Below are 24582 nucleotides of genomic sequence, written 5' to 3'. Positions count from 1 at the left end.
CAGTATGCATTGAATCGCCTATCGCAAGGAATTGACTGTCCCCTGGTTAACATCATAGTGGAATCACAGATGAACATTTAAATTGCATCTCCAGGCATTTTTTTTTAATTTAAAAACACACACCATCCTTTTTGTTTTTAAAAGTGATTTTCTGCTACTGTGCTGATTAGTTCTAGTTACACTAAAATGACAATAATATTTTCAGCAGCAATGTTCTTGGTACTCAGAGAATCTGAGGAGACATTTGACAGTGGTTCAAGATATGAAATTTCTCTTGGATGATCTGCAGCCCATCAGTAATGACCTGGAAGACCTAAAAATACAACTTGAACAGTTAGAGGTAAGCTTCGTATCGGTACATAGAAAGCGAGGTTAAACAGTGATGTTAGATATCATTGTTACTAAGTCTCTCTATATGCTGATCTTCCATGCAAAATATTATATTCAAGGTAGCTCATAAGACCAGCAAAACACAAGTCATCAGAATAAGAGTACAGTTAAATATGTATTATCTTTCATAAAAATCCCAAATCTATTTAACACACTTCACAAATCATAAAAAATATACTTAACGTTAGCCAGTGATCATCAGCCCACATTTCTCTCACCGAGGCACAGAAATATGCACCCATTTGTCATCTAATATGAATCAATTGAGTCCTTTCCCCACAGATCCCATTTACAGGTCTGGGCTACACATTACACTCTCTCCAAGGGCGATTCCCTCTCTCTGGTGTGTGCATTTTGTAGTCCATTCCTGCTAATTTGCAGTAGGCTGAGAAAGGAGAGCATGATGAGCATGGCAACAATGCCTAAGTTAAGGTATCCCTGGATAGATTGATGCTGAGATGAAGGAAAGAGGGGTGGTGCAGCAGTGGTTGGAGGAAGAGCTATTGCCGTAGTATGGGAAATGATATGAGCAGTGTGTCAGGTGAGTGGGGAATGAGAGATAACAAAATAAAGAGATGTGTATGTATCTTGGGGTCTAGGGTTAATTTATCTCATTTGTGTGGCCATTTCCCAAGGTTCCCAGGGCAATTCTAGGTGGGGTGACCCCATTTTATTCTTGCACCAGCCCTGTGAGGTAGCTAGGATCAGTGATAGTGACTTGTTGAGTGCCCATGAACATCATGACTGAGTGGGGATTTCAGGTCTCCCAGCCATCTCTAGGACTAATGGTACTTCTCCCTAAAGGGCATAAGTTTCTTTTTCTGTCTTGTACGCAGTGCTACTAATTTTAGGCAAGACCTTAATGCACCTCATCTGTATTTACTTATTTTTTTTTAGTCATTTGAATCAGGGCTTGCTGGCTTTGCTGTTACTCTGCGAAAAGATATGAAGTTAGCAGAAGAGTTTCTAAAATTTCAGCACAAGGATGTTCCCAGAGCACAGCTTGTGGATCTAAAAGAAAGTTATGAATGTTTGGAGAAGGATTTCCTTGGGGTCTGCGAAATGTCTTCAAATCGAGCAAAGCAAATAGTCTTGGCAGTAGACTCTGAAATGGTAGGTTCATAGCCCACATCAATTTTACTTCTATAGATTTTTAATGTATCCAACTCCAAAAAGCTTAGATTTAGTTCAACCATTTTAAACAAAAACCAAGTGTAAAATGTAAATAAGTATTGCAAAATGGTGACAAATTTATTGCCAGATACTAGCTAGCTGAAACCCATGCTCTAAAAATTTGTTCACAATGAATGATCACTTGCAGCACAATCCTGTGCGTGCCTGCTGTGTTCATTGAGGCTTATTTGTAGGAAAGTGTGTGTAGGATTGCAGATGCATTCCTTCTGAATCACAGTGAGTACAAAAACTTGTGCATCCTTTGATTACTTGAACATCAAATGATGGTGTGCATGTGTGATTCAGTGATCATAGATCAGCACCGCAGACAAGAGCTTTCTCAAACAATTCATTTTAATGTTTTCATGTTCAGTTGTGTATCATCCATTGATTGTGGTGGTGGTGGTAGTAGTAGAAGACTTATAACCCACCCTACACTAAATGGTCTCAGAGCATGTTACAAAAATACCAAAATACCAACCTAAATTGATAAGCATGTGTACATGAATTTGTTCTTAGTCTCATTATTTTAGTGGGTTTTGAAAGAAAAGGAGTTCCATTATTGTGAAATGGTAACTGGGATTGGAAAGAATTTGCTCTCTCCTAAAGAATTTTTGTTAGATAAGTGATACAAACCCTTTTGCCCATTGTTAAACCATCAGAATTAAATAGACTTTGCGTATGCAAATAGTATCGTCAGCAAAGTGATCTTGTAGATCTAAAATACGCCACATGTATATAGTGGGGAAAGCATCTCCTTATTTTTCCCCCAATGATGTCAGTAGCTTTGTTTCACTGTCATCTAACTGAAATCTTTTGGTTTGGTTTTCATTTTAGTTTGGTTTAGATCTGTTGTCAGATAAATATCTTATTTGAACTTCTTTTCTAGGCTAAACTTTCGGTGCTTCATCAGAAACATCTAGTCAAGCTTCAGGAGTTTACAGGTTGGATTGAGGAGAAGAGTGAAATAATGAATAATCTCAAAGTGGAAACATGCGATATAGAAGATGTGAAGCAAAGGTTTCAGTTACTCAAGGCATGTATCACTTGGTGCCTAATCTTTCAGTGACTGTTAACTTCTAGATATGATGTTTTGTAGGTGATCTCCACTCTGAATCAGAACCAGTTACCGACAACCTACATGTTCAAAAGTAGTGATAGTTTGGGTGATTATTGTTAGTTCGGATAGGCAGTCAGGATTTGTGCAAGTAACATCCCTATAGTTTTAACAGAATGGTTACAGAAGTTCTAAATCTCAATAGCAGATAGTAATTCTTCCTTGAGGTTGGTGCTAGGCTCAACATCAGAAATTGCTGTCAGTAAGTTTATGATTTAACTCATTTTCAGTCACATATTTTGCATACATGTCCACCAAGACTGTAGCAAACACAGCCTCAGTGTAATTCCCTTCAGTGCAAAGGGTGGTGTCAGCAGAAGCCTTGAACAACAACTTCTGCTGACGCAATGGGGTTTCCCCTCTCTTCTCCCCGACATTACACTTAACACTATGTAGATCTGATGTTGTGAGTCAATTAATTTGAGGAAGGCTCAACAAACCTAAACATCTAGTTATATTCTTTTATAGATTCTGGATTATGAACTGATGCAGAGCAAATTCTAGATCAGATATTTGAATGATTTAAAAAAAATAAGTGAGTGAGCTTAACCTTTTATCAAACGATAGAGCAGGCTTCCTCAATCTGGTGGCCTCTAGATGATTTGTAACAATTCCTATTGGCCCATAACCATGCTGACTGAGGCTTATGGAAGCTGCATGCCGAAACATCTTGAGGGCACCAGGTTGGGAAAAACTGTCACAGGGTTTTTTATGCTAACTATTTTTATTACTTAATTTGCAGGACCTGGAAAAAGAGTTTGAAAGTACAAAAATGCAGTTGGAATCCACAGCACTTGATATTCAGTTCTTCATTTCTGAGCATGCCCAAGATCTTTCCCCAAACCAGAGCAAGCAGCTCTTGAGGCTCTTGAATACCACACAGAAGCGCTTCCAGGAAATGCAAGAGACAATAAGATCCCAAGTCGACCATTTTGAAACTCTCTTACAGACAGAACAAGTTCTTGTTGACCAGAAGGTTTGCTTCTGTGTGTGATTGTGTGCTTAGCATGACACCGAACCCAAGTGGAGACGTGACAAAATGTTGAAGTGCAGAAATTGTACTCTAGCTGAGATCCAAAGCAAAAGAATACAGTGTGCCTATCCTTCAGAATTCTAGAGCCACACGATAAATGTTTGAGGGACCAGTTGTGTGCTTCCTTCAACAGCAAGTTTTGTTTCAGCAGCGATATATAGAAATGATAAAATGCTTTACCCAACAGTGGGTAATGATTTGACTTTGACTTTAAAGCTGAGTCATAAATAAACTAATAAAGCTGAGCCAGCAGAACTAGGACTGCACATTAGATTTTGAGTATCTGTTGAAGAAGGGTGCTTTGTCATCTAGTTTAGGAATCTAACCTGCTCCCTGTGCCAGGAAGCAATAATGGATGCTTCTGTGATTTGGGGGAATCACTATGTGACTTGCGTGCTGCCCTTTTGTGGGTGAAATAGCCACAGGTGCTTGTTCTGCATCTCGAGGGCCTTCTAAGAGGTCTGATACTCTAGCACAGGTGTGGGTAACCTTTGGCCTCCAGATATTGATGAACTAAAACTGCTGGAGTTCAGCAACATCTGGAGGGCCAAAGGTTACCCACATGGAAGGTAATGTACTCAAGAGCATTGGGAATTTGTCAGCAGTAGGGCTAACAGGGAAAAAGAAGAAGCTGAGTTCTACAGTAAGACCTGTTCGACAGTGGAGCAAACTCCCTCGGGAGGTTGTGGAGTCTCCTTCCTTGGAGGTTTTTAAGCAGAGGTTGGATGGCCATCTGTCCTGGACACTTTAGTTGAGATTCCTGCATTGCAGGGGGTAGGACTAGGTGACCCTTGTGGTCCCTTCCAAACTCTATGATTCTATTAGTCTGCAAGCACTGAACAAGATTTACTTTGAAGGGCAATTTCTTTTTTAATCAGTTGAGGGAGAAGGGAGAGTCTTCAGCCCAGGAAATGCAGGATTTTAAAAATATACTTAATAGGGATGAGTGCCATTGCATGTCTGCTTCTGTATTGCTTAAAACACAATAGCATTTTATATGCGGGTAATATTACATATACCAACTGATCTAACACATAGTTTTCAACTAACCTTTGTTTTGCCATCCCCTTTTCAGAATTAATGCCTGTCTATTACAGGTTTCAAGCCATTCAGAGATTTGGATTTTCACACGCATAATGCATGGCCAGACTTCTACTGGGCGGTTCCATCCAAAAACCTGGTCTCTTTACTTACAGCATTTGTGAGGTTTATCTCATACCTTCTATATTCAGCTTCTTTAAACTGTGTGCAGCTGCTATCATGTTTACAGCATACTCTCAGAAACAGTGTCTGATGAAAGCTTTGAAATTTGGTTGTTTGAACATTAACCTCTGTGAGAGCTTCTGAGCATGTCTATTCAGGTTTCTTCTTATTCTAAATTAGGACTTGGCAGACCAGCGCCAGGATTTCACAGAAAAATTACAGGATATATGCGACCTTCTCACACAGACGGAAAACCAGCTTATCGGCCACAAAGAAGCACTTGCTATTGAAGATACCAAGGCAGAGTTGCAGCAATACCAGATCAAACAAGAGGTACAATGCTTGACTAATCGGCAGCAGCAGAGCCGGGCTGCAGTCCTTAGCTCACTTACAAATCACATTGGAGTTACTTGTAAATATTTCTGAGTAAATGTGCTTGGGAGCATTTTGCAAGCCCTGTAAATACATTTTGGACTCGCTGTTTGCACCTCACCTGAAGTCCAGTTGAGTTTATAGTGTGAAAGTTGGTAGGTCATCAGTGAGGTGCTAGCAATATCCCTTGTGTAGCAGTGTCCCTTATGTGGCCTGCACAAGCATCTTGGCATGGCTCTCAGGAATGTGGGGTAAAATGAATCCCCTGAACAGCAATGCGGTAGAAGTGGAGAGCTAAAATCATCCTTAGTTTAGAGGTTTGTTAGTATGCTTATGTAAAATTGTTAGATATTGTCCTTCATTTCTACAAGTCCAAAGCAGTAAAAATGAGTTAAAAGCACCAAAAAAACCCAAAAAACCAGTATTACCGCAAAAACCCTACAATTTTATTTATTCGTTTTTATTTATTTAACAAGATTTCTATACCACCTTGTCAGCAAAAATCTCCTAAGTGGCTCACAAAAAAAACATTAATTAAAGCATACTGACGAAATCAAACTTTAAAAACAAGTTGACACCAAATTTGTCAAAACACAGTCAGCGGCTTCAAAACAAGTATGCATGGATTGTGTGTGTGTTTTTTTTTAAAAAAACCTTTGTGTCTCCTTCTATATATTTTATTAACTGCTTTAAGCGAATCCTTTTTGGAGTGGAAGGATGTGAAACAGTTTTGGTTTTTTTTAAAAAAAGAATACTTAAAAAACGTAAACAAGTAGTTCCAGTCAATATTCTCAGCCTCATGGTAGGGTTGGCCCCCCGAGTGGTGTGTCAGTTAGCTTCTAATTATCATGGAAGAAAATTGTTTTTCAGGAAGTTCCACTCTTTTCCAGTATGGAGCAGAGTTCTCGATCTCAGTCTTGTAGAAATTTAGCAACCGTTACTCTCTAGTTGCCATTTTCATGAAACGTGAAGGCAAATCCAGGGTGTACCTTAGAAAAGGGGCTTTCGAAGTGAAAAATAAATGGATAACTCTTCCTTCTGATTTTTTTTATTGTTGATTCCTCCCCCCCCCCCAAAAAAGGAGCTACAAAAAGATATGCAAGCAAATACACAGGCACTGGCAGAAATTGTGAAAAATACGGAGATGTTTTTGAAAGAAAATGGAGAAAAGCTGCAGCAAGAAGACAAGACTGCTCTTGAAAAGAAGCTTAATGAAGCCAAGACCAAGTGTTTGCTGCTTAGCCAGAAGGCAGAGGAGTCCAGGAAACAGCTGGATAAAGCCGTGACAACAGCTATTAAGCAGGAAACAGAAAAGGTTCTTTGGCAACCATTTAATATTCATTTTTAAAATGCCTCATTGCTATAATTTTTCCTTGCATGTGAATGCTGACCATGCCAGACAAATTTTGTCTGAAAACTCAAGGGATTGATTGTAATAATAATAATAATAATAATAATAATAATAATAATAATAGTAGTAATAATAATAATAATAATAATAATAATACTGATGTCTGTAGGGAAATGCATCTATCTATTTTCAGGCATTCACCAAATGCATCTGGAATTGTCAGTATTCGCTTCCCAAAAGAAAGGAACATACGGAGGAATTCAGTGTAGCACTCAAGAGATAGTTGCTTCAGCATAAACAGTTCTGCTTGTCTGATTCTGTATTCTGTTCTGAGGGTTCTCCCAACTGCCCCTAGTCCCGTTGCATTAGCTAAAATCCTTGTGCAGACTTTCACTAATGTGTCCTGTTAGTTGAATGTGGCCCATAGACATCTGGTTCCATATGTCTTTCCTCCCGAGGGAGGATCCTTTAAACAATTATTAAAAGGAATAATAATTCCTTTTAATTTTTTTTTATTTTTCCTAAGCATACAGAAGTGCAGGCACACTGCATCATTCTGCAGATGCTTGCACATGACCAGTAGGAGAAAAAGTCCCACTAATTCCTCCCCCCCCCCTCAAAAAAAATTGTATTACGGTAGTATACTCTCGTTTGCAATATCACAAATATCTGCATTTGAACTTTTCATTACTGCGTAAGATTTGAGCTTGAACTTTATTTGTGCAGGTTGCAGCTAGAGAACAGCTAGAGGAGAGTAAGAGCACAATAGAGAATCTTCTGGACTGGTTGTCAAATGTCGACAAGGATGCTGAACATGGGGGCAAGAAAGGCAAGCCGGCAATTAAACAGAATGGCACCCATTTCCAAGAAGGAGAGGTGGAAGGGTTGGCTGGAGAAGACGATGAAGTCAATGGCAACTTGATGGAAATCCAACAGCAGAATGAAACTCATGTGGATGGACAACTGAAGCCCCCAGAAGATAATCTCAACATGCAATATCAGAAAGCCAAGGTACTACACATGTATACTGTAATACTAATTGCTTTATCAATTCACGCTTGTCATGGAAAACAAATGAGGGTTGATATAAACCCACCTCATGTGCCATGGAGCCAGCATTGCCAGCTGCCGTGGCCTTGAAACATTCAAAGCAAAAGCCTAGTGCAGCCAGGAGACATAATCTGGTCCACCCCTAGATCCCTGCTTTTCATACCAAGGAATCTCTAGAATGATTTCGTGGGAGGTGATTTCACCACCTCTCACTGCACTAGAAGCCTCAGAGCATATTTATTTCCTAGCTCTTATCTAATGAACCAATAGAACATTTTCATCTCTAGCTTCTGTGTTGAAAGTGCTCAAAGCTGTGGAAAATAAAGGCAGGCCAAAGTGGGAAGTATTTACAAGCACACCCAAGTAGCCCAGCCTTAGCACATCTCACATCCATTGGAATGCCAGTGGCCACACACAGCTCCCTGTAAGCACAAGGTCACAAAAGCCTCACTGTTATAGGTAGCTCCATGCAAGCACATCAGTGCATAAATGGAACTACCCCTAACATGAAGCCCTCGAGGAATCCTTTGTGTGTGTGTTGGAATATTTTAATGCAGGTGATTTATTCTTGCAATTGGGAGGTAGGAATATAGTTGGTTGGTACATCTGCAGCACATAGCATTTTGATTTGTTTAACATTTCTGAACCATCGTTAAGTACATTTCCTAAGAATCGGACACATTACAGATGACGTTGCTAATTACTTGTGTACGTTTCGATTCCCTGCCGTCTTCCCCACCCAGGCTCAGCATGAGAAAATTATTTCCCAGCAGCAAGCTGTCATAATAGCTACGCAGTCAACCCAAGCCCTGCTTGAAAAGCAAGGACACCATCTTTCTCCAGAGGAAAAGGAGAAGATTCAAAGGAATATGAAGGAACTGAAGGTGCAGTATGAAACTGCCTTAGCGGAGTCGGAGCAGAAGCTGAAGTTGACTCGCTCTTTGCAGGAGGAGCTTGAGAAGTTTGATGCGGACTATGGCGAGTTTGAGAGCTGGCTGCAGCAGGGAGAGCAAGAACTTGATAACCTGGAGACAGGTGCATCTGACTTTAATGGGATTATCATCAAACTGAAAAGACAGAAGAGTTTTTCGGAAGATGTCATTTCTCACAAAGGGGACCTGCGGTACATCACCATTTCTGGACAGAGAGTATTGGATGCTGCTAAATCGTGTAATAAAAGGGAAGGTGTCAAATATGACAAGGAAGGTATTGATACTTCTTCAACTTACATTGAGGTGCAGAATAAGCTGGATAGTGCAACTGGTCGCTTCAAATCTCTCTACTCTAAGGTAAATTGAGTGTGAAGCCATGTGGAATGTGTATCCATGAGATAAACCTTTTAGTTCACCAAATTGTTACATGAAATTAAAAGCAGAATGCTTTCTGTAGAAGAGGAACCTGTCTAAGGGTATTTTCTTGCTGCATCTCTCTGTATCTTATGTTTCCCCTGTGTCAGGAAAAATGTATAACTGAATTGGGGAAGCAGGATTAAGGCTTAGGTTTCTCCCTTTTACTCTCAGTTTGTGAGCTCCTACAGTCTCTTGTTCCCACTTTTTGTTGTTACCCACTTCATTTTTATCTTACGGTTTCTCCATGAGCTCAGGGTGGCAAGCATAGTCTCCAACCCCACCCCCCAAGTTTATTCTCACAAGCTGTAAAGTAGGTTAGGCTGTGAGTGAGTGGGACTGGCCCAGGGTCACCCACTGAGCTTCATGGCCAAACAGGGATTTCAGCCAGATTCTCTCCTGTCCTAGCCTGACATTCCCATGCATCACTTGTGAGCATTGCCAAACCAATTTACAGTGGAACCAGATACCGTATGATCCTAAAATCACATTCAAAATCTGGATATAATCAGGGTTCTCACAATGAATTTGTGAGCATAAGTTCTGTAGGCTTGGAAGTATTCCTCATCATCCCTAAACCATGTTTATAACTGAACCAAATCTTGCAGCGCAATTCATTGCATGTTTCTTCAGAAATACTGTACGTATCGCTGTGTCTAATGGAACTTGCTCCCTAGCAAGTTTGCTTAGGATTGCAGCTTTAATGTTAGTGTACTAGCTTTATTTAATGATATATGGAGGTGGTGGTGTTATGTGAAATACTAAATTGCCCTATTCTGTATATTTTTCTGTATTGCACAATATTTGATCTTCTCATGGAATCCCATTTGTTTTCTTGCCATTTACTCTGAGGCTTTTAAACGTGTGCTCTGAGACAACTTAGAACTGAATTTGGTTTCTGTAGCTATTTAAACAGCCCTTTTAGTGTGTTAAAAACAGTGTCTTTAAGTGCCTGAACACATGAATGCAGAAAGTGGGTGGGAGCAGGGAGACACACACACACACACACACACACACACACACACACACACACACACACACACACCATCCCCAATGTTCCCAGTTGCTGATCTTCCCTGTGATGTTCTAAGCATTCTGCAGGTGACTTATACTCATGTTCACTAGAATACAAGTAGAACTCTTACGAAGAGTTGAACTCTAATAAAGCAGTGTCCTCCGTTGCATGGAGGAGTCTGCTCATGTGCAAGTTAGCAGAAGCCTCTGGCACACTTCCTCTGTGCAACGTGTGTGTAGTGTGCAGTAGTGTGGTGTATGTGAGGATATTGGGAAGTGGGGCTTGTGTGTGCATACTCCCTGCCCACACTTTTAACAGTCCACATGTTCAGGTGAATGCCTGAACACTCCTAAGGCAGCAGTCTGATTGCTTCACGATGTGCCCAAAGCACAGATCAAAGCTTTGCCACTCAGGTGACATTCTGTGGTCATGTGGCAAGCAGAAATCTGGGTGATGCCATAAGATGACAACGTAGCCACAGGTTCAGCCCTTGCCACAAGTCAGGCAGCTCCTACTTTGACTATGAAGAGGATCATGTCAATTGTCTCCCCAGGCTGTGATAATCTAGAAATTGACTAGAAGTTTCATATGGCTGCCAGACAACAGCAGGCACCACTTTGACTACTGCTCTGCATCGTGCAAAAGAAATTTATTCTGGAATCCTTATTTTGTTCATTTAACTCAAACTTCTAAAACTTAGGTCTTTTCAGGATATACAGACTTCTAGGTTATGATTTTGTCTGCAAATCCTACTTGTAAGTACATTGTCTGGCTTTTCAAATTTGACCACTAGATGTAGCCAGTTGCAATAAAAACCTCTCACATGAGTGTCAGAAGTTAGTGAGGAGGGAAGTTTAAACAAAACCTTGGTTTTGCTTGATGTAGTGAGGCAGGAAAGGGTTTGCTTTAGGGTGCCAGACAAAGCCGGCTTGTGTATGCTTTCCGCGTTCAGCCGTTACTGGAGCAGTATGGAAAGATATTGTTATCATTGCATAAATATATTGCAGTATGAGCTAAGCAGAGTATTTGAATTACTGTTACAAGATGTTTTCAAATCGCACAAGTCTTTTAGCTAGTAATTTTATATACAAGTGATTTAAAATATATTTCCATTCTTGAACACCATTTTCTCTCTGTGCACTTCTAGTGCAGTATCCTTGGAAATAACCTCAAAGATCTGGTAGATAAATACCAGAATTATGAGGACACCTCATCTGGGCTTCTGACAGGACTTCAGGCCTCTGAAGAAGCTGTGAATAAACAGTTGTCTGAGGCAGTTGCTGTAGATCCAAAAAATCTCCAGAGACAACTGGAAGAAACCAAGGTAAACCAAATGTAAAAATATCCAGAGCTGTTGTATTTCAAGAAAAAGCAGTTTATAGAATAAAGTAAGGCCATGCTCCCCTTTGGTGTATGTGTGTTTCGGGGGCAGGGTACATTAGTCGAACATGTCAGATTTAGAAAAAATAATAATGCTGATTGTTACAAGGGAAATCTGGAAGTGTCCTGTTAATGACACTTTTTTTTTATCATTATCTCATTGGCTTCCAACTTGTTCATGGGACCCCAAGTGTTTATTGAATATTGTGGCTATATGCCAGGGGTCCTGAACCTTTTTGAGCCTGGGCGCACATTTGGAAAGCTAAGGAACAGTTGTGGGCCAAAACATCCATCTCACATGGTGCGGGGGGACGAGGACCCACCACTCACGCTCAGATCCGATCCAGCCACCACACAAATAAAACGGACAAAAACTGTAAGCAATTTCCCATGCCCCCCCCCAAACAACCCTCTCTACAAAACATAACCCAATAAATTTAGAAAGAACATTGAAAGGGGAAGGTGGCCTCATCAGGGAGCAACAGCGTCTGTGTAAGAGCACCAGAAGTAGAATCAGGACGATGTGTATGTATTTTCTCCTTTTTATCCTTACCACACCCCTACAAGGTAGATTATATTGAGAGATAACGAGTGACTCAATATAACCTAGAGAATATAATAGTTTTGTTGTTTAGTCGTTTAATCGTGTCCGACTCTTCGTGACCCCACGGACCATAGCACGCCAGGCACTCCTGCCTTCCACTGCCTCCCGCAGTTTGGTCAAACTCACGTTGGTAGCTTTGAGAACACTGTCCAACCATCTCGTCGTCTGTCGTCCCCTTCTCCTTGTGCCCTCCATCTTTCCCAACATCAGGGTCTTTTCCAGGGAATCTTCTCTTATGAGGTGGCCAAAGTATTGAAGCCTCAGCTTCAGGATCTGTCCTTCCAGTGAGCACTCAAGGCTGATTCCCTTCAGAATGGATAGGTTTTATCTTCTTGCAGTCCATGGGACTCTCAAGAGTCTCCTCCAGCACCATAATTCAAAAGCATCAATTCTTTGCAATCAGCCTTCTTTATGTTCCAGCTCTCACTTCCATACATCACTACTGGGAAAACCATAGCTTTAACTATACGGACCTTTGTCGGCAAGGTGATGTCTCTGCTTTTTAAGATGCTGTCTAGGTTTGTCATAGTTCCTAGACAAAAAGGTGTCAGAACGCACCTCCCTCAGAAGGCCCACCCCAGAGCCCAAAGAGGATCTCTTTGGACTTGTGGCGGGTGGCTCCTCACGAGCCAGAGGCTTGTTGAGGATGCTTAGCTGAGGTGTGTCTTCCTCGCCTCAGCTGAGCAGCTTAATGAGTCCCCACCCCCACCTCTCTGGCTCTCATGAGCAATGGGGCTTGCTCAGCTGAGGCATGGCTTTCCCACATGTTAGCTGGCAGGGGAAAGAGACTCAGCAAAGCCCCTCTGCGCCTCCGGTTCGGAAGGAAACCCTCTCTGGAGCATGTAGAGGATGTCCCTCTTAGGGCTTTGAGGAGAGTCTCCTAATGAGCCGGAGGTGCAGCAGGGCTTTGCTGAGGCTGGTCAGGCTGCTCCCCGCACTTCCAGGGCCCAGCTAAGAGGTGCCAGAACAGCATTCCAGAACATTCTGACTGAACAAAAATGTCTTAGTTTAGAGGGGATTTTACCTCAGAGACTCCTCCTTCTCCATCATGCTGGCAGTGGGGGGGGGGGGGAGAATCACAATTCAGGTATTTGTGTGGAGGGAGGAAACAAGGAAACAACAACAACAACAACTTCATGAGAATTTTTGTTATTTTATTTTAAAGAGAACTGGATTAAAGTAGATGAAACATTCTCTTTATCTGGAGTTCTTTCCTCCAAATCCTCCAGGTTCCAGACAAATGTTATCTCTTGTGACATAAAGCAGAAGTAGCGCTATAGGCAGAACAGAGAGGGCTCTCCATCTGCAGCCTGCCCACTTTGACCACCCCAAAGGCCAACTGACATCACATATTGTGTTTTTAATAACAAAACTGCTTTTATGTGACAGGAAAGCTCTGTTTATGGCAGTTGGTTAGGAGAGCCTGTTTTTTTTTTATGAAATGCTTATCACAGTGGCTGCCAAGTTGCAATTTTAATGTATAACATGGAGAAGAATAGTCGTTGCGTAACTCCCATTCTAGTAAACAGGAGCAAAATATCTTGGGCTGCAAATTGCGCTTGCCCAAGTCAAGATAAGAAGTGCCTGTTCTGGATCAGCTCATGGTTTCGTTTAGCATAGCTTTCTATCATCCTGAGTAGCCAACTGGATTCTGCTCAGACGTTCCCCAGCAGAGCAAGATGTGTATTGTCATCTGTATTATGTTTAATGGTGTCTACCAAACTGATCTTACTGTTGTTGTGTGCCTGTGTGTACATACACATACAAGTTAGCAAGCAGTAGAGTTGAAAAACTGTATATTTTTACAGGTGCTTCAGGGGCAGGTGTCCGGTCACCAGGTTGCTGTAGAGAAACTGAAAAAAGCTGCCGAAGTGCTTTTTGACACCAGGGGAGAATTACTGCCAGACAAAGATGAAATCCAGAATACCCTGGGTAAGATGAGTCACGGTCTTCTCCATTTATTTCTTCCATTGCTCATATTTGTAGACTGGAGAAGATGCTAAGTGGTGGTTGCCTCCTGGCCTCCTACAACTCATCTATTTTTACCTTTATTCTTTTTTAAGGCAAAGGGCACAATTCACTTTGCTCACAGGTGGAGCAGTTGTTTAGCTCTCAGCCCATGAAAATGAGCAGGACTTAGTAGTGGGTTTGGCTGGGTCATGCCCCTACAATGTAGCGCCAAACTGTACGTGACAGGCCCATGTCTAAATGCAGGTCTGCTCCAGTCGCATGTTACAAATGGAATGAGAGCCATTTTCAAGTGCGAAAGGGTGGAGGGGAGATGTGTTGAAGTTGCTTATGTGAGTAGCCTTCCCGTGAGGCACTGATCAGGTTTCCACCTGCTTAGCTTCAATAGCTTCAGGTGATCCTAGGGCAGCATTGGGGTACTTGGGCCCTCCAGGTGCCATTGAATCCCAGCTCCCATCAGTCCCACCCAGTGGTCAGGAATGATGGGCATTGTGGTCCAGCAGCATTTGGAGGACTACGGGTTCCCCATGTCTGTTCTAGGACATTTATGGAGCACTTGTGTTTATCAGAACTCAGACCACATGGCAAATGGCTTTTGAAACTTGCAGAGCTTTCCAAATCCATTAGTGACAAGTCATAGTGTTGGTGTCGGTGGTAGTGTGTCCTGTTGCTCCAAGGCGAAAAGTCACCTTGTGCACATGGAAGCCCCAAAGTCATTGTGGAAAGAAGTTTCAACATAACTACCATAGCAGTAATCATATGTAAACATTTATAGTTAAGAAGAGTAGTATCGCTTTCCAGTTCATCACATCTATGCAAAGGCCAGCCTAGGTATTAACTGTGCATGTTCAGAATTTGTTTTCCTGTTCAAAGCCGGAAAAGAACTGGGGGAAATGACACACAGTTCAGTGATATTTCTACTTGTAATAATAATCAAAGATGCTGGAACAGAGAAACTGTTACCAAGAAGTGCAGAGGTAATGACGGGTTAAACTAAACTTTGGATTCAGGGGTGATCTTGTGGCTTCATTGAGTTAAAAAGACACACATCCTAAGAGTCTGGAGAAGAGGATATCTGAGCTGATTGAGGTTTCTTTTAAAATTATAACTGTTCTGCCCTAGCAGCCATATGAGATTACTGGGATATGTATAAAGGCCTGCAAGAGAAAGCTGGCTATGCAGACTTAAGCCTTTAATTCCCTGGTTCCAACCGTCAAGTATGTGAAGTCCATCTGTTTAACATCCTGCTGTTACAAGTTAATGTATTAAAATATTGCAATACCTCTTTTCATACTCATGCCTGGCACTGCTTAACCTGCTAAATTTTTGGTGGTTTGCTTTTCAGTGCCCCGTCTGATATTTTTCTAGCTGCTTTTCTAGCTATTTGTGTCTGATATTTAATGAATAAAGAATGTGTAAAAAGAAAGTGGGAAACCTGACACTACAGAATTTCTGGGGAACACCCCCCCCCATTTCAGATTCCCTCACCAGCTACACCACTTCCTCGTCCTGCTTTGCACCCTCCTTGAGGATAAGAAAAGTATGGGAGTGTGTGTAGAGACTAGCCTATTGTACAAAGACAAAATTTACATTCATTACTCTGCCTGCTTTTGCCTCTGTGTAGCCCACCACTGGCATGTTGCCCCTGGAAGCTTGCCCAGAAAATAATGCTACCCCCAGGCTGAAAAGGGTTCCTCATTCCTGCTGTAAAGAATGAAAGCCAGGTTGTATTTACCTGGCTTGAAGATGTAGGGTAGTTCTGAGCAACTGATAGAATCGTCCCCTTTATGAGACAGTGATATCAGTTGCTAAAATCAATCAGCAGGAAGGACAGATGAAATCCTTTTGTAGAATATTGCCCTTTGACTTCAGGCAGTCTTTTGGGACATTTGCTTTTTATATAACCTCTTTCTTTTAGATATTTTGCAATTTTCCTTTCTAAAAACTGAGTCGAGCCACCTGAATTGATTAACTGTTCTATCCAACTGTTTTATCCACAAGGCCATCTTCTTAGGGGCATGCACAACAGGCATAGAAGGAATCACGTGTTCCCAACTCCCTTGTAAACGGGAAGCACATCTTCCCAACCCTTTTTGTTATTCTCAGAGTTGAATATGTCTTACTCCAGTCAGGGTACTGATGAAAAATCCATAGTATGCTCTCAGAAAAAAATAACTTTTATCCATGGGTCCCCTATGTTGTGAACTGTTAAAGTACAATTTCTAAGGTACAGTTTCACCTGAGAGAACCTCAAGTAGAAAAATCTGCATCCTTCTGGGGCTGCTCTGAGAACCAAGCATTGTTCGCTACTGTGTACGGCTTGTGTTAACTGGCCTCTTTCCTACATCGTGTGGTATGCTCCTTGTCACAGCTAGTTATTGGTCATGTTTGCAAATACTAAATTCTGAAGAATACTCCTTAGGCAAATCTTTAGGTGTGGATTGGGAAAGTGAGTTAGAAGAACTTTTTTGGGAGTGGGGACTGTTCCTTAAGAGGAGAGAGTGTGTGTTATTTCCCATGAGTGTTCCAGAATATGTGGGATACAGGCAGCTACAGGGATTTTTTTTAAAGTTGAAATCGGAAGGGGGGAGACACCCACCACCACTTTGTCTAGTTGCCTATCCTGCTCCAAAACCTTGGGGCAATTTCTCCTGCCTGCCAGTTTTCAAAGGGATTAATGTTTTCAACTCTCTATCTTGTGCGTAGCTGAAAGAAGCTCGGCCAACAGTATCGACTCAGCAATACTTTGAATGAGTGTTTTACATTGCTGGTATTTTTGGCTAACCATTCAGTGTTAAGGCTCTTGTAAAATTGACACTTGTGTAGATAAGAGAATATTGTCAGGTGCAGCTTTTCAAACTCCTGCTGCAGTGTGACAAGTCAAGCTACACCTTATGGATTAGCTTCTCTTCTTCCCCAATAACTCTTTAAGGTACAGGAACTATCTTTGATGTATACAAAGTTTGAGGTTCAATTCCTAGTGACTCCAGTCATAGGGTGTTAGGAAGCAGGGTTAGGAAAGACTTGTGCCTGAGAATCTGAAGTGCTGTTGCCAATTGCAGTAAATTATGTTGTGTTAGCCCTGGGGTAGTGAACCTGTGGCCCTCCAGGTGTTGTTCAATTCCAATTTCAGCCCCCTTGGCCAATGCTACTAGGGTGATGGGAATTGTTGTCCACAACATCTGAGTGGCTATGGGTTCTCCATCCCTGATTTAGCTGGACTATTGGCATAACTCTGCCAAAGGCAGTTGCTTGTATTCTAAGATGGTGGTGAACTTATAAACTATCCTTTATCTTATCTACTTGTTTCTTTCAGATACTATTGTGGATAAGTATAACCACTTATCCAAAGCAGTGAATGACCGGAATGAGAAACTTCAGATCACTCTGACACGTTCATTAAGCGTCCAGGATGGATTGGATGAAATGCTTGATTGGATGAATGGTGTTGAGAAGAGTCTTGAGGAGCAAGGTCAAGTGCCTTTGAATTCTTCTGTAATTCAGGATGTCATTAGTAAAAGTATGGTGAGTTAGTTTTTAGCAGAGCAAATTTTCCTCCTAATGACAGGAACTTAAAGCTCAAAGTGGGGGTGGGGGAAATCAAAATACTGAAATTAAGTTTTCATTAATACATTCAGGTATCTGAAGAAAATTCAGTCTTAAAACAGCTTTTCATTAGAGTGCATCTAGACAGTGACTTTCTCTAGTGCGCATAGTGCATTTGTGGGTGAAGTTGCATGCTAATACTGTATGTTAGCATGCTGGACAACCCAAAAGTGCATGTCAGCCGTGCCAGTCTCCGTGCAGACTGCCACAAATCCAAATATACTACCAGGTCAGCATGGGGGGATTGCACAAAACCATTGACTGTCACTTCTGCAGCTATTGAATAATGGCTATTTTTTCTAAGAGTAGTGATGAACAAATAGTTTCTTATTTTTCCAATCTTAAGTTCAGTTTGCCACATTTCTGCACCAGTTTGTAATTTTTTAAAAGAAGTCACCACAACAATTCATTAGCATTTTTGTGTGCCTTTCTTGTAAATGCATATACAGTGGTGCCTCGCTAGATGAATTTAATTCGTTCCACGGGTCTTTTCTTATAACAAAAAACTCGTCTAGCGAATCCCATAGGAATGCATTGAATTTTTTTTTGCCCATAGGAACACATTAATTGAATTTCAATGCATTCCTATGGGAAACCACAATTCGCTAGACGAATTTTTCATAAAACGAATTCGTCTAGCGAGGCAACCTCCGCTCGAAAAATCCTTTCGTTAAGCGGAAATTTCATTAAGCAGGGCATTCGTTAAGTGAGGCACCACTGTACAGTATGTGTGCAATTTTGCCTGATATACACATGATTGCAAGCAATTTTTGCCTGTTGCACATTTTGTTTAGCTACATTCACTGGATTTTTATAAATATTTCATGCTAATATACACAGTTGTGTATAGATTTTTTGGTTTGAGAATTGCATTGGTAAATTTGGAGATGTGTGAAGGATAGCTGTGTTTTTGGTTCACGTATTCTTTCACGCTCACCTTTAAACGCAATTCAAATTTCTTTCCCATCTTTATCTTTGGGGTTCTTCCTCATTGCCACTTCTTGTTTGTGGATTCCATTGCTGTAGAAACTGACTACAGGAAGTGCAGTTATTTACATCAGCTTGCAATCACTTCATTCACAAAGAGATGCATCCATGAGTATGGCTGTCTTCTCAGACTTATCTATTTATCCCAGGCTCTAGAACAAGATATTGTGGGTCGGCAAAGTAGCCTAAATGCCATGAAAGAAAAGTTGAACAAATTCATGGAAACAACAGACCCATCCACTGCATCCTCTTTACAAGCTAAAATGGACGAACTTTCTCAGCGGTTTTGTGAAGCAAATAATAAACACAGGAAAAAACTTGAAAAGTTGGATGGATTGAAGACCAGAGTGGAGCTGTTTGAGTGCCTCACTGATAAACTCCAGTCATTCTTGGACAAGAAAACTCAGGCTCTCAGCGAGGCTGACATCCCAGGAAAAGATGTTACTGAGATGTCCTTATATGTGCAGGTACTGTAGATTTGGGGATGTGGGTGGCGCTGTGGTCTAAACCACAGAGCCTAGGGCTTGCTGATCAGAATGTCGGCAGTTCGAATCCCTGAGATGGGATGAGTTCCCATTGCTCAGTCCCTGCTCCTGCCAACCTAGCAGTTCGAAAGCTCGTCAAAGTGCAAGTAGATAAATAGGTACTGCTTTGGCGAGAAGATAAACTTCTGGTTTGCCAGAAGTGGCTTAGTCATGCTGGCCACATGACCTGGAAGCTGTACGCCAGCTCCCTTGGCCAATAAAGTGAGATGAGCGCCGCAACCCGCAATCCCAGAGTCCTCTGTGACTGGACCTAACGGTCTGGGGTCCCTTTACCTTTAGGTTACTGTAGATACTGTGAGCCCTACATTGCCCCTTACTGAGCAGTACAATAGCTGGCATAACTATGCCACACACAATTATAAGAGAACCTGCTGAGTCCAAGAACTAAATTTTGAACACCATGCAGTGTGTTCAGGTGTGAAGCAATTACTTTCGTGTCCATTTTGCAGGAAACCAACACTGAACTGATGGAGCAGAAAAAAGATCTTGAAAATTTGCAACACCTCATTGAAGAACTTTCTCCTCATGCTCTTCCTGGAGACAGGTCATTAGTGTTAGAAAAAGTGAATGCCTTGTCAAAGAAATTCAAGGAAATGGAAGAGACAGTACGAGAAAAGTGAGTATAATAATCAAATTTCAGAATAGTGTGTGCTGATGGTGGTGGTGATGAAAATAATCAGGGTTGTCAATGAGTAAATAATTTTTGCTGATTATCTGTATTGTAACTGATTTATTTTTACTTAGTAACAATAATTTCCATGTGCATATTTCAAACACTTCATTATAGGTGCCTTTTTGAGGTAACTTAGAATTTGATAAATAGAATATCCCACTCAATACTAGAAGTTAATCTTTAATATTCCCCTATGGTGCACAGCAGAATCAAAATAGGTTCAGCAAAGAAATGCATGCCTTGAACTTGTACTCTTGCCAATTCATCAGTCAGTCAATCAACCAACTAAAGGGTTACCAATTACACATATTAAATGCTGCAACTTTTGTTTCAGTGTATCTGAAGAAGTGTGCATGCACACGAAAGCTCATACCTATGACAAACTTAGTTGGTCTCTAAGGTGCTACTGGAAGGAATTTCTTTTATTTTTTGTTTCGACTACGTCAGACGAACACGGCTACCTACCTGTAACTGCAGCTATAAAAATGAGAGTTCCAAATAATATGATGCGCAGACCTATAAGATGGTTGTGTTGTGTTTTGCACTTTTATAAAGTAAAGGAGGAGTTACTGACTTGTAACAATATTTCAGAATTAAGAAACACTTGTCATGCTAAGCCAAACCATAGCTTTGTATGAATGCACAAGTGTGTGGACTCCTAGAGAAGAGATCCCAACCACCATACTCATTTCCAGTTCTTTTGCTGCTTGCACCATGCTGAACTAAGCCATAGTTTGGTGCGGCATGTTGTCCAGACCTGGGCTTATTGTTACAGCTCATGGTTTGTCTGGAGAAAGCTAAAATCATGAGTCCAATTCTAGATGATATGATAAGCAAATATGTGGCTTAGCTCAGCATGGCACAGGGAGGAGTGAAGTGGCTGGGATTTCATCTCCAGGAACTCATGTGTTTGCACCAACCAGACCACACTAGAAATACAGTAATAATATATAAGGAAATGCCACTTGTTGGTTTGCATGTACATTGTGACAAGCCCCTATTAGTCCATCAAGACTCTCACTGTGGAGCCGCATTTGAAATGTGAGATCTGGTACGAGGGGCTGTGGTCTGAAAGGAACATTGGCAACCTGTTTGTGCATAGATAGGAGTGCTTTCAGTCCTGGCTATACATACTGGTTGTTAATACAGCCCATATTTTATCTAGAAGAAGGTTTTGCCTACATTATCCCGAGAACAAGGAGACTATCTCTCCCATATCCCTTCCTTGTTTTCAATTGTGCAGAGAAGAAGATGTGTCCTCTTGCCAAAAGCAGATGGATGAGTTCAATCTTCATGTAGAATCTTTGAAGAAATGGGTAGATGAGATGACGGAAAGAATTCCAGCTATCCAGCCCTCTTTGAATGTGGAGAATTTAAACAAACATTTGCAAAACACCAAGGTGAGAGACTTCTTATCATTTCCGACAACAGTTTCATTAATTGGATTTGTATGTCAGTTGATTTGTCAACTGGTGGTGTCCTTTTGGTCTCAAAGAATGAAGTAGGAATGCTATAGATATTTTGAATGATATATTTTGGTGGTATTCAACTGGGTTTTACTCAGTGATAGATCCATGAAAATTAATGACTTGAGTTAGGTCCGTTATTTCAATGGGTGTACACCTAGTAAGACTTAGTTGACTACTGACCATAACGACATAGCTCCAAGGGACAGATGATGCACTTGCAAGAACTTACCAACTCACTTCAAAGCAAGAGACACCTTGGTGTGTGCAAAAGGATGTACGTGTGCAGCTGCACCCATTAGTGAACAGATAAATTCTTGCAAGTGCAGAGAACATAACTTGCAACTAATTGCTAGACTGAGACAGACACCTTTTGTCTCATTTTTTAAACTATGTTTCAACACAAACTATTGCTGTATATGATTCATTTTTATAATAAGAAACTGGGCATGGTTTAAATACGAGTAAAGTACTTGCAGTATTTTGGTACCAATACATCTTCCTAGCCCTATTTCATCTGAGAGTTCTGCTATCTCACTTTTTAAAAATGTTCACCCCAGTTTTGGGGTCATGAATGAGAAATGACAGGGCACAGTCTGATGATAGAGCAAGTGGGATGTGTGACATGCTGAGATAATTTCTGGCCATGTTCAGCCCCCCTAGAGTGGAATGCTTTTTGTCACACAAATATAGTTAGTAGTTGAAAATAACATCTTGTTCATTTCTTAGCATTTGGAGGAGGAATGGCGTTCGAAGGCACCTGACATTCAGAAAATGATTAGCAGAGGAACAGCATTATGCAACCTAATTAGTGCTGTGACTTCCCCTGCAAGGTCAAGGGGAGTAAAATCAGGTATGTTCAATGGATAAGCATAATAATGGGCATTTCTACATATTTAAAAGTGCATGTGAATGAAATTGAATAGCTAACACAGAATATATATATATTCTGTTTTAAGGTTATCATTATCATTTCAATATTTGGCAGTACACTAGGTCACAGGTGGTATAAGAAATACCTGAGCCATTGGTACACAACTTGAACCCATGACCCCGAGATTAAGAGTTTCATGCTGCACCGACTGAGCTATTTCAGTTTAGAAAAATACTCTCTGTCACTCAATAGCATTTCTCTGTCTTCTTCCCACAAGGGACCTATTACTTGATTGTTCTTCCTCCTTGCTTCGAACATAGCTGAATAAACTTTTAAAGTTATTTTTAACCTCTCTTGCAAACCTGACTTCATTCTGAGCTTTGGCCTGCCTGACCTTCTCCTTGCAACTGTTGGGTACTTATATCTACTCTCCCTTTGTGATTTCTCCTTTCTTCCATTTCCAATACATTCCCTTCTTACATCTCAGCTCATCTGTCAGCTCCTTATGCAGCCACACCAGCTTCTTTAACTACCTCCCCCTTTTTTCTTGTTGGAATTGTAGGTATTTGGGCCTTTAACAGTTCACCTTTAATAAACTCCTATTCACCTGGGGCTCCCTTGTCCTGAGTATTTCTGACCATGGGATTTCTCCCAGTAGCTCCTTAAGTTTTTTGAAATTAGGCTTCTTAAAGTTCAGAGTGCATCTCTTGACTACACTCAGCTTTTCCTTCTCCTCTGTATCATGAAACCAGGAGGAGATGATCACTGCCTCTCAAGTTTCCGAGTATTTCCACTTTGTCGATCAGTTCCTCCCTGTTGGTGAGCACCAGGTCCAATATAGATGACCCCCTTGTTGCTTCTTCCACCTTTTGGGAAATGAAATGGTCAGAGAGCCAATTGTAGTATTTGTTGGACCTTAAATTCTTGGCAGAGTTTGAGTTCCAACAGATATTGGGGTAGTTGAAGTCTCCCATGACTATTATATCTCTCCTTTTTGAATGTTTGGTAATCTGCTCTAGGAAGGCATCACCCAAGTCTTCAGTCTAAGGTCACTGTTGTTCCTTCTCCTAACAAGTTTTTCTTGCTTGTTTCCCATACTCTGTGCATTTGTATAGAGACAACTGAAACCATGAGTCATTTTTCTGCACACTGCTGTCTCTGTCCATCCTCTGTAGAGAGTCACCTGCTGCCACCACACATCTCTTTCTTCTCTGGGGAGGAGCAGGAATTGTTTTGTACGCTGTACCTTCTATTGCCACCTCAGTGTGTTCTGAGGTCTGCAACCATTCCTCTGGCTGAGAATTTCCAAACCTCTTCATCTTTTGATTAAAATTCTGCCTCTATGTCCCTTCTTAGAGTGTTCCCAGCTGTTCCATGCTCTTGACTCAGCTCTTAATGCACAGTTCAGAGTTCAGGCAGTATCCAGTGAAAACGCAGGTACCATGACCCATACAGGTTGTGCCACTTCCTACTAGCTGTATGTGTTATCAGGGGGGCAGCGTAGGCGGAAAACCTCAGTTTGTGTGCACTGTGGAGATCAGATCCTCTTTTTTAAAAAGAAGTGTAGCTTATCCTCCTAAATAAGAGCAATTTTCATTTTTTAGTATGGACTAATGAATCCAGCACTAAAGGGCAAGTAACTTCAGAGAAAATACTGCTTTTATTTAGAAAATTTAAAAAAAGAGGAAATCATGTATCTGGAGAGACTTGCTACAACAGAAGTGTTTTCAGCAGGTATATAAAACAGTATTGTGAAGGAACCTGCTAAATGCCAACAGACAGGGAGTTTCAGAAGACAGGTGCTGCTATGCTAAAGGAATGACTTCTCTCAAATGCCGAATGAACATTGTGTGGCACTTGTAAACGAGAAGTAAGCAAATAGGCACATTTGGGGTAGGGCAATCCTTTAAGTATACTGCTCCCAAGTTGTTTAGCCACAGACAGTAATTTTTAGTATTCATACCAGCAGAACTTTGTGTACTGAAATAATGTTATTTTAAAAGGGTGAAATATCTATTCAGAATTTGCTTACTAAATGTGTTAATCATTTCTTTATTGGGTTCATTGTGAGTGAGTGAGAGTGCCCTGAGTTTTGTGCCAATGATAAATGTTTCTCTCATGGGAAATATAGAAACGTCTCAGTATCTTAGTATCTGAACATCTCACTTACTTGGCTGACTTATTTGCTCTCACCATTTCCCAGCTGCCATTAGGCTAGCACTCACTTTCCAGCTGGTGGTGAGGGGTGAATGCTTGGCCTTCTCCAAGGCAACCATTAATTCTGCTCCATTAAATAATCATCTTCAGGCTCTCTACTTACATAGACATGCAGTAGGTTCTACTGAGCACTCTTATTCCCTTCATAAATAATGGGTACTCATGAAATTGCCTGTGGAACAGCTAACGGGGGCGGGGGCGGTTCTGAAGTT

At 41.2% G+C, this 24582-nt stretch overlaps 1 protein-coding gene across 41 annotated transcripts in view; it reads left to right on the top strand.

Moving 5' to 3' along the window:
- DST (dystonin) overlaps positions 1-24582 on the top strand; it is a 299278-nt gene that overhangs the window by 180450 nt on the left and 94246 nt on the right. For 38 of the 41 annotated variants that reach the window (XM_035109746.3, XM_088665773.1, XM_035109757.3 and 35 more), the window contains 15 exons: positions 206-340; positions 1288-1503; positions 2453-2599; positions 3423-3656; positions 5097-5249; positions 6370-6603; positions 7366-7650; positions 8433-8978; positions 11198-11374; positions 13843-13966; positions 17319-17527; positions 18745-19062; positions 19590-19756; positions 21057-21213; positions 22009-22132. In XM_035109746.3, coding sequence (XP_034965637.3) covers positions 206-340; positions 1288-1503; positions 2453-2599; positions 3423-3656; positions 5097-5249; positions 6370-6603; positions 7366-7650; positions 8433-8978; positions 11198-11374; positions 13843-13966; positions 17319-17527; positions 18745-19062; positions 19590-19756; positions 21057-21213; positions 22009-22132 — 3226 coding nt within the window. The remainder of the gene's footprint in view (positions 1-205; positions 341-1287; positions 1504-2452; positions 2600-3422; positions 3657-5096; positions 5250-6369; positions 6604-7365; positions 7651-8432; positions 8979-11197; positions 11375-13842; positions 13967-17318; positions 17528-18744; positions 19063-19589; positions 19757-21056; positions 21214-22008; positions 22133-24582) is intronic. The other 3 variants (XM_035109753.3, XM_088665800.1, XM_088665769.1) reach the window with 2 other exon arrangements.

This window comes from Zootoca vivipara, chromosome 3 (assembly GCF_965207765.1).
Source record: "Zootoca vivipara chromosome 3, rZooViv2.hap1.1, whole genome shotgun sequence".
Classification (NCBI taxonomy): Eukaryota; Metazoa; Chordata; class Lepidosauria; order Squamata; family Lacertidae; genus Zootoca; species Zootoca vivipara.
The sequence above is the reverse complement of the archived record's forward strand: the minus strand, read 5'-3'. Positions and strand labels throughout refer to the sequence as shown.